This window comes from Clytia hemisphaerica, unplaced genomic scaffold, assembly GCF_902728285.1.
Source record: "Clytia hemisphaerica strain Z4C2 unplaced genomic scaffold, Clytia hemisphaerica genome assembly, whole genome shotgun sequence".
In the NCBI taxonomy this organism is placed as follows: domain Eukaryota; kingdom Metazoa; phylum Cnidaria; class Hydrozoa; order Leptothecata; family Clytiidae; genus Clytia; species Clytia hemisphaerica.
The window spans coordinates 786,762-797,338 of NW_027103905.1; the positions used below are offsets into that span (position 1 = coordinate 786,762).

General features: G+C 35.0%; 1 protein-coding gene across 3 annotated transcripts; it reads right to left on the reverse strand.

The window, feature by feature from the left end:
• Positions 1–1,894: 1,894 nt before the first annotated feature.
• Positions 1,895–7,813, reverse strand: LOC136809006 (major facilitator superfamily domain-containing protein 6-like). 3 transcript variants are annotated; one of them, XM_067065582.1, is made up of 3 exons: positions 7,736–7,813; positions 3,808–4,239; positions 1,895–3,245 (listed from the first exon to the last, which is right to left on the reverse strand). In XM_067065582.1, exons 1-3 carry the CDS (start codon positions 7,767–7,769, stop codon positions 2,008–2,010), a joined length of 1,704 nt encoding a protein of 567 aa, XP_066921683.1. In that variant the 5' UTR covers positions 7,770–7,813; the 3' UTR covers positions 1,895–2,007. The 3 variants fall into 3 exon arrangements, with proteins under 3 accessions (XP_066921683.1, XP_066921684.1, XP_066921685.1); XM_067065583.1 differs by lacking the exon at positions 7,736–7,813 and adding an exon at positions 4,458–4,553; XM_067065584.1 differs by lacking the exon at positions 7,736–7,813 and adding an exon at positions 4,386–4,474.
• Between the last annotated feature and the right edge of the window lie 2,764 nt (positions 7,814–10,577).

Here is a 10,577-nt window from a genome sequence, read left to right on the forward strand (position 1 = left end):
AACTCAGATTTGACCCTCGAGAATTGCCCACAATGCTTTGTGCGGAAAGAATTTCACCGTGAACTTTTTCCGCGCAAAGCATTGTGGGCAATTCTCGGGGGTCAAATCATTGAGTTTCAAGCCCGAAGGGCTAGAGGTCAATCTCTTTGGTAGGATTTGAAGCCAACAAATCCTACCAAAGTTGCGCGGCCTTGAGCGACCCGCCTGGTTTTTACACAAATGAAAGATTGAAACTAAAATTTACCGCTTAATTTCGAAAAATATATCACTCGAAAACAAAGGAATTGCTAGATTCAACGAGTATACGTTATTTTTCAAATGTAGCATTAGCCTATTACAATCAAATAACTCCGGAGGCTTTCCCGGCACGCTATAAAACAAATGTAGGTTGCCCTATTTTTTTTTTTTTTATTGCTAGATTCAATCCGTCATCAAAAATACGGCGCATATAATTTGGCTTCAATTTTTCTTGCCTGAGAAAGGTTAGAGATTGACCTCTAGCCCTTCGGGCTTGAAACTCAATGGGTCAAATCTGAGTTTTGACGTTAAGCTGATATCGTCTATTGTTGAAAACGCTTTTTTCAAAGAACGTGTTATCAGCCTATGGCAGAAATGATGAGTTTGAAACTTAATAATTAAAGGTCAAATTTAGCATAACGGGAAATATTTTACCGAAAGCAAATTCCTCATTAAAATACTAAGGTACTGGGTATGAGCGTAGATGCTACTTTCCATAGAAAATACTACTAGATTTTGGTAGAGCCGAAATTCGACTGTGTAAAACAAAATTATTAAAAAATACTACTAGATTTTGGTAGAGCCGAAATTCGACTGTGTAAAACAAAATTATTAAAAATGCTTTTTCGTTATTAGCTCTTTTGATGTAGACATTTAGAATCTAGATATTGAAATAAGTTTTAGAAGAAAATACCCCTAATATTTAAGATTAATAACAAGAGTTTATTACATAACACTAAAAATACCCAAAAAAACTTTTTAGTCTATCGTTAAAAAAATTCTCTATCTACACAAAGATATTTAACAAAAAATAAATTTCACTATTATAATAAAGCAAGACAAAAAGCATATCCATAACTAATATCTACAAGACAGGTACAAAAATCAAACCCTTCACGATAATACCAGCGCAAATTCCAATATAACGGCAGACTTGCTGCACGGAGAAGTGCTATGTTGTCAAAAAAAGATTAAACCAAATGGTTTAAATAATTTTAACGAAACTAATTTTAGCGGGACCATATTTCTCGGTTGAAAAGAAATTCCAAAAAATCGCATTTCGCAGGAATCAATTTTAGCGGCTTTGCTCTATTTTTGACACATTTCTTTCATTTTCCTAGGGATTCTAACGAGAATTAATTCCCTTAAGCTATCCTGACTCTGGACAGAAAACGCAAGTAAATACATTTTTTCTGATTAGTTTATTAGTAGCGTGGTGGCAGGGGGCGTGGGCGCTGTGGGATGGCATTTGCCGCAGGGAAGTTTTTCAAAGGGGCGCCGATATACAAAGGTTGCAAAAAGACGCCTCTGATTACTAATTACGGCGCCCCTTTGCTCTTTTACACCTTAGGTATGGCAATTTTTGGCCAAAAAGAGAGAAAATACTCCAAAATTTTAGTGCTTACTCGTGTTATTTTTAAAAAGATATTTACTTTTCATAGGGGGCGCCGAGATCAAAATCTTCTAAAATTGCCGCCCCAGTTTGTCCGAATTTTAGTCAACCCACCACGTTACTGATGGTCAGAGTAGTGAAGTTTGTTATTTTCCCATAAGATGTATAAAAGCGTTGATATTATGGCAAAGAAATTGATATCTAATAAATTTATAGAATATATAAAACCCAAAATGAAAAAACCGAAACCCCACATCGATTGCTAATGTCGAATTACAAGAAAATTATATTTATCAAATTAGTACTGAGACCTATTAGGTTGTATAAAAAAGCATATTGTATATCCTCATGCTCAACCTCGCTAAATCAAACCAAAATCATTCTAAGAAAGATCTATCCAATGTTTCGTTATTATAATCACCTTTCTGAAACATTTCAACCGTCTCTTCGCCGTCACTGTCCACGTCCTGTTGATGAATCTTGGAATAGCAACTATAACTGTCCGCGATGCTTTCCTCTTTCGGATACATTCGAATGACAAATAAATAAAATCCAAACACAACAAAAAATAACAAACCAGTAGCTAAAAAGAAACCGACGTAACCAAATTTCAAGATTAAAACACATACTGCATAATAGCCTAAAGCTAGTCCAAGACCTTTATGTAAACCATGTACCGTACCCTGTAGAGCCGCCCCAATTTGTGGCGGCGCACCAGCGTAAGTGACAATAGCGACCCAAGATAATTCTTGACAGAGCCCATGGAAAGGTTCAACAATTAAGATCAACCATGGATTTTTGATGAGTGAATATACAACAAATGAGATTCCATTCAAAAGCAAACCACCTGCTATAAGATTTGATGCTCCAAAACGCTCAAGTAGGTAGGGTGACGCTAAGAGTGCCAAAAAACCTGATATAAAGTGGACACTCAAAACTACAAATATGAGCTGATGAGGACCACCCAGCTCTGTAAGATAATGGTAGATATAAAGCTGTTTTACACCACAGGCAAATCCACAAAATATAACAGCAATAGCGTATGCAGTGTAAGCGGGGGTTTCTGCTAGTACTGGTAACGCCTTGATGAAATTACAATCGCAATTACACCCGTCATCTTTACGTGGGGCGGTAGGTTTCGGAAAAAGGCGGTATTGGAATGTAGCGGCAATCAGGATACATGCGCCAACAAGGCCGTATACTACGAATAAATAAGGGCTGTAATTGATCACGTGACCAACATGACAGAAATCATCTTTCAACTGTAAGCGTATGTCTGATGACGCTGCAAAAGCGATTGAAACAATGAAGAAACCAAATAAACCAGATATTATTTGCCAACCATAGCGGTTATGGTTAGAGCCTAAAGCACGTAGCGTATATAGATCGGCAAACGTTTCTGACGGTGATGCGAAGAATTCTCCAAAAATTGTGATTAAGAGAATGACGTTGAATACTTTCTGTGTTATATCATCCGTAAGTTCGTACTCATACATGTCGAACGGCCACGTGTAGTACAAGTCCTGCATCAAGTTCCCGTCATATTGGTGATTATTGGTGCCTTCTTCGTTGACCATTTGGTAGTACTTGTGAACTTCCACCTTTACTCTGGCACCTAACGAGAGAAACAGAAGGAAGAAAAATTATGAAAAAATTATACCAGTAAATTCATTTTCGTTCTATTTTTATTGGGTCTTAATATAGTACTATTATACAGTGGAGTGTCTTTAACTCGAACATCTACAAATCGAATGTCTCCTTAACTCGAATAAGTTTTATGGCTCTTTCAGTTAAAAATGCCTTATAAACCCTACTTCATAACTCAAAATTTCCTTAACTCGAACAAATTTGTGTCTCCCTTGTTCCTGTTCGAGTTATGGAGACCCACTGTACCTAAGATAGAGCTACAACTAGTTCTTTTCGAAAAAAATCATACTGCCTTTGAACTAAAAGTTTAAAAAAATTAACTCCAGAGAAATTCAAAAAATTGTTGTTTTAGATTTTTTTTGATAAATGTAGATTCAATATAACGATTTTATTACTAGGCTGTTTTTTAAAATATTATATAAAAGATTAAAAATTATTTCGGAAAGAGGATGAAAAACAGGTGCCCAGCCAGAAATGCGAAAAGAATGTTGAAAATGTATGACAAAAACAATCAAAAAGCATAATCTTACCATTGCTCACAATTTGTTTATGAAGTTTATGAAAAACTGGCGTTGAAATATTGATGTGATTGGCCGAATGATTGAAGTGTACGTGTTCTTTGCAATTAAAACCTTCCACCGGTTCAACCAATGGGACTAGAACGTAAGTAACCAGGAATGTCAATAACGAGATCAACATCACATGTCGAAATTTATTGGTTTTATCAGCTATACCACCAAGGACAGGTGAACCAAATATTAATAGGAAAGGTCTAACAGATAACAACATGGCAACTTGGTGAGGTGAGAGTAGTAAGGTGTGTTTGTAATACATTCCCAGGTGTCGAGGTAGTGTTTTGATTGCTGCATCGAATAAGAAGTAAAAAGCTTTGGCTTTGTGTAAAGGATGGTCAGCATTGATATCGGATAATGTCTCTTTGATACCCATATTTGTTGACAGATCTGAAAAAATATTCAAAAGAAATTTTGGCATTTTAAAAAACAGAATCAGAAAAGGTTAAGTTTTTATAAGATAATTAATAATTGGTCATTTGAAGTAATAAAAATGAAGCGTTCTTTAGAAAAAAGTAACAAAATTGTTTTATTACTGGTTAACGACCAACCAAATCAAATAAGAGCTTGTAAAACCTCCATCATTCTCGTCCCAAAAGAATAAGTACCGTAAGTTGGTCTGATGTTGACAGCCCTCATGTAATTCCGACACCCTTTTTAAGATAAGATTAAAAGGAAGGTCTGAATCACTGATTGAAAAAAAAAGATGATTTCATCTCTGACGTTTTATTAGAGAGTTTCCGAAGTCACAACTGCAACGGCAACGTGAAAACATCAAATTCACACCTTTAACCTGTCAAAACTCATTCAAAGGAAATTAACAAAAAAAATCTCTTCGTTGTGAGTTTTGTGTTGCTATGTTTAACGTATTTTTGAATCAAACAATTTTTATTGGTTGACTTGCACAGAGCTTTAATTTAGAAATTTTACTAAACTTATTAAAGCTTAACATTGAAGGATTTTAAACATCATAAAATCCATCTAAATCAAAAAATGAATCACTTTCCACGACGCTATGTAAATTAATCTGGCCAGTCAGGGTGCGCTACGCAACGCTGACGCGTCCCAATAAGAACGAAATGCCAAATCTCCTGAGTGAAAATAGTTGAAGAGAAATTCCTATTTCTTCACATATATAAACTTAAAACGAAGAACAAACATCTTGATGAAGATTTATTCGTAAGTTTTTTTGAAGAGAAAAAAAAAAGGAAAAATAACAGGTCTTATCTTACTCAATCCTATGTATTTATATTCTTAATCTTCAAAAAGTTATATGGCTTAAAATTTACTAAAAAAGAAAACCGAATTTTTAATATAAGTAAAACATTATTTTTTAAAACAAGATAACTAAAAATATATCATAAAGCAATTGAAAACATGAAATAAAAGGAAAAGGACCCCTTTCTTAAACAAAATTGCTGATAATAAAGCTGAAACTGAAACCTGACTTTATTTCTAAGCTTGTTACTATTTCCTGATCCTTAAAATATTCTCAAATTACATTTTCACAAAACCATGTAAAAACTTGACCAAAAGAAAAAACAATGGACAATTCCTTCTTTGTTTGTATGAAGAGCTCTGAATAAGAAAAATAAGGAGACTAAGAAAAAGAAGAACATTTTAAGACTTTTAGTCGATTGAAAATTATATATATCGTAGGTATGGAATGCACCTGCTGAATTTCTTATATCAATATTCCTTTTTCATTACTAAGTATATGTTTAGGGCCGTTTCCCTCTGTATGGCTTTGAAGTGTAATTTTTTTTCTTTAAAAGATTATTATATTTCTTTGAAGGTTTTATTTTTACATAAGAGTTCCTGTTTCGTGTCAGATACATATTGCATTTCGGGACAGTGTCTGCCTATTGTTATATTATGCTGATTTAAACAAAAAATGTTTTTCTTGTCCTCTTTCTGACCAATCTTGCTCCACATCCGTGCCAATCCAATGTGAAAAAGCTTGTGAATTAAAATTGATGAGTAAGCAAACAATATCTCCCTTATTTAAAAACAAAACCTAAACGTATAAAAAATGAAATAACATTTCATAATTTCAAAGCTTTCTAATTCAAGCCCTAAATGCTTTTGCTAATAAAACCCCAAAAATCAACCATTTCAGCCTTAATACACATTCTTTTTTATAAGAACAAACTATATAAGAACATAAGGCTTCGATGGCCAAAGGATAAGAACAAGTTAAGAACATTTTAAGGCTTTGGGGACATTAAAATACCCAATTTCTTAGGAAAATGGACAAAAATTCTGAAAAAATGGTGAAAATAAGAACATGTTAAGAACATTTTTTGGCTTAAAACTAAAAAAAGGCTTCAGAAATTTTGGATGTTCTTATAAATTTTTTTTTGAAATGTTAAATAAGTTGGGAGCTATAATGGGCTAAGTCGCGATATATAGTGTTTCTGAGACTGCCGCTCTTTATCACATGGCAGCTGTGGCAATCATATAATGTAACGATCACAGCAAGACACTATGGTATGGTTGATTTTCTTGTGGCAAGCGTGGCAGTTGTGGCATTCATATAATACAACAACCACAGCAAGACACTATGGTATGGTTGATTTTCTTGCAGCCATCGTGGCAGTTGTGGCATTCATATAATATAACGACCACAGCCGAGACACTATGATAGTTCATTTTCTTGTGGCAAGCGTGGCAATCATATAATATAACGATCACAGCGAGACACTATGGTACAGCTAAATTCCTCGGGGCAAGCATGGCAGCTGTGTTAATCATTGAATAGATTTCACAGCTATTGCTCACCCTTGAATTTGGCAACTGTGCTGTGGCAATCATATTAATGTAACGATCACAGCAAGACACTATGGTGTGGTTGATTCTCTTGTGGCAAGCGTGGCAGTTGTGGCATCCATATAATATAATGATCACAGCGAGACACTAACAGTGAAGCTGGAACTTCGATTTTTGAGGATTACGATTTTACCAGCTTTTTAGCGATTTTTGCCTCGCTAACCCAAATCTCGCAACCTCTTTACCTTACGGAAGATCGAAATTAGAGTTTTTCAGCGTTCCAAAAAAAATGCATAGCAGAAATCTTTTGAACTTTAGGTTTGTTTCTGACGTTTTTCCTTCAAAGAATATCGATCACTTTCCTTTTCCCCTTGAGTGCAGGAGAAAAATGATTAACTCGCGTTCTCGCGCGGGCGAATAAAGATGAGGCGGCAATCTTGCACTGAGGGTGCTACTTAGTTTCCGTCCTATTTTGCGCACACGATAGAATGGTCCGAATCCCCCGTATTTTATTAACTTATTTATTTAAGTATTTTTGAGTGCAAATTTAAATACATGGTTAAATAAAAAGCAAATGATAGCAGTTCTGTTTTTTCCTCAAACCCTCGGAAAAAGTTTTTTTGCTGACTTAGCTATTTTACAAATCTCGGATAAGAACTCCCATTGGAATTCTGATACACAACCCGATTGGTTAATTTCTGAACGGCTACAAGAAAGTCATAATGGGAGATAATTTTGAAAGTTTCTGAGGAAATATATGTAATTTATTGATGTTGATGGCTTGTTGATTCTTTAAAGAAAAAAGATAACAGGTATAATATCGCTTTTTCCAAATTTCTTGCAGCCAGCGTGGCAGTTGTGGCAAGGGCTTTACAAACATCACTACAAAAGCGTATGGATAAATTTTATATCGAAAGCATTGCAATTATTAGATACGGCAATTGTCATATAATAATTACAAGTAAAGACTAGGGCACAAAATCAAAATAAAAGAGAAAAATTTCTATTGATTATGAATTTGGTCAGTTTGGTCAATTATTGCTAAAAAGTTTGAAAAAGTTTTTCCGATGCAAAAAAAGATTTCAACCAATTAAAAGCACAATGTTCTTATACTTACTATGTTTGCTACCGTGAAGTCGGGTAACTTGCATCAGTGGAGGCTAACATGCATAGCCCTAAAATGAATGACCTGGCTGGTCATTAAAATATATAAAAAGTTAAATCAAAACAAAAATGGTAGAGGAGAGCTGTGAGCGGAGCTGCGTAGTAGTTCATTTGTTTCGAAATTTTGCTGCTTTGATTGGTCAGTCATTTGATGACTATGCAAGTTTCCCTCAACTTCACGGTACATTGTCTAGGCTAAAAAAAGTGCGAAAAGACACAAACATCATTTTTTAATGAGTGTTGTTATAAATTTTTTGATTGCGGCCGCGCACAGGAACTCGCCAAATGTTCCTAACTGACTGTAACTACGTTTTTAAACGGTTTTAAAATGTGTTAAAAATCACTTGCTCCAGAAGCACAGGAAGAGTTCCAGAACTTTCTGGAGGGAAAAATAGTGTTTTTTTAGCTGCTCCGGAAAACTCCAGAAGTTTCCGGAGTGCCGGGAGGGTCCTTTGAAACTCCTGATTTTTTGTTTAAAAAAAGGAATTGTTAAGGAACTGCCCAGGCTGAGAATAAGGAAAAAAACTTAAGGAACAGAGTTAACTTAAGTGTAAATTATATAAAATTTTGGAACTGTGTCAATCAAATGAATTGAACGCCAAATCAATAGACCTTTTTTAAAGAGGCCACCATGTTGAATAATTACGTAGTCCAGCAGAAAAACAATGATATAGCCATGCATAATTATTACAATATGCATGGTACAGTAATTATGCATGACCTTATCATTGTTTTTATGCTGGACTCCTTAATTATTCAACAGGGTCGCCTCTTTAAAAAAAGTCTATTGAACACAATACCGTGAGATTGGGTAACTTGCATCAGTGGAGGGGTCGTTGTAAAACATGGATTAGCTCCATGGAGTACTCCAATGGAGTACCTAATGGAGTACCCCCTAAAATACCTGTCAGAGCGATGAATATCACAAATTTGATAATCAACCTTTTCCACCAGCTGTAAACTTCCAATTTATAGCAATCAAAAGAATTTCTCAAGTATTTGTTTGTGAAAAAATGGCTACCATCATTTCTGGCAGTAAAGCTCATATAGCGCACACTCTCTGCTTAAAAATCTTCGTTGATTCTACAATTAACAGACCAGATTTAGCTTGCAGAATAGCTCTGATATATCAAACACTTTATAATAATACATATAATATCAGTGTAATTGTATATGGTATTATGTGTTATATTATTTATGTAACACCAGTAGGGCACTAGAGCTTTCTTAAGCAATATTTTTCTTTTGTCTTTTTGTTAACAGATTGACTTTAAATTATTCATTGTCATTTTATTGACAAAATACACTTCAATCAACAAAAATAATAAGACAATCACAATAAATGGAGTCCGCCAACTTATTTCTTTGATATGAGAATTTCATACTCAATGTGATGCAGATGACATGAAAGGATATAAAAAGTGACCAACATGAAAGCCACATTCTTGCTACAGAGTGGTTTTAGAGCAAATACAAAATTATACAGGTCTTTATTTTCCTCTCGCGGCGATCTAAAATCTGGTCTGCAATATTTTTAGAGTACTCCAAAAGGTACTCCATTGGAGTACTCCATGGAGCTACTCCATGTTTTACAACGACCCTCAGTGGAGGCTAACATGCATAGCCCTCAAATGAATGACCTGGCTGGTCATTAAAATACAATTACGCAGCTCCGCTCGCATCTTTACTCTACCATTTTTGTTTTGATGTAACTTTGTATTTTAATGACCAGCCAGGTCTTTAATTCCAGACCCGATCAATCAAACTTGTCGAACCAATCGAACAATTGAACTAATCAAACAATTGAACTAATCGAACTCCATAAAACGATTAAAGTTCGATTAAAAAATTTTTAATCGAACTCTAAGATTTTTTTAATGATTGTGAGTGTTTGATTAAGTTCGATCAATGAGTTTCGGTTCGATCAGTTCGCTAAACCAATTTTGTTTGACAAGTTTGTTCTGCTCCGCCACCGTATATTAACTTCTTTTCAAAGCCAAATTCAGAATGTAAATCGGGAAATTACTTCCGATAACGGACTACACACTTTTCCTGTATCCTTTTAGCGTCAGAGGCAGTTTGTTGGTGTGTAGTGTTCCGTCACTCGGCCGCGCGCGAAATCTCAACAGAGGGGCTACGGACTTTATTCCGGACAGACAAATATCCAGGTACAATGTACAATAAACGTTAAAAGCTATTAAGTCCGGGAACTGTCGAAATGGCAATCAAATCGTGTGCAAGGATAAAGTTTTTGCAAGCGAGGGAAGATATGAGGATTTAATATCATCGAACTAATCGAAGTTTTTACTGACCGAACTAATCGAACTGCTATTGCTTCAAAAATAGTGAGTGTTCGAACTAGGTTCGATTAATTTTTTTAATCGAACTTTAATCGTTCGATCGAGTTTGATTAGTTCGATTGTTTGATTGGTTCGACAAGTTCGATTGATCAGGTCTGGTTCATTTGAGGGCTATGCATGTTAGCCTCCACTGATGCAAGTTACCCAATCTCACGGTACTATAAGTCGGGGGAAATTTGTAAAATCGCTTGATTTTTTTAGTTAAAGCACTTGTTATACATTTTTGGAAAGTACAACTATAGAGGAGTCCGAATTTCAATGTTTCCAATTTTTTTTCGGACACTTTGGTGTGATTTTCGGACAAATATGACGGTCTCAGGCAAAAATCATAGGGACAAAATTATATAATGAAAATTTTAGCTTGAGAAAACGGAGACCTGTTTTATATTTTTGGAAAGCTCTCAAAAAATTAAGATTAGAGATATATTGCAAGTA

Bases quoted from the DNA above. Each gene is read 5' to 3' on its own strand.
- LOC136809006 (XM_067065582.1), bottom strand. From the start codon at position 7,769: ATGCAAGTTACCCGACTTCACGGTAGCAAACATA. The intron at 4,240-7,735 runs GTAAGTATAAGA...ATATTTTTTCAG, and splicing joins ACTTCACGGTAGCAAACATA to ATCTGTCAACAAATATGGGT. The intron at 3,246-3,807 runs GTAAGATTATGC...TTCTCTCGTTAG, and splicing joins TAAACAAATTGTGAGCAATG to GTGCCAGAGTAAAGGTGGAA.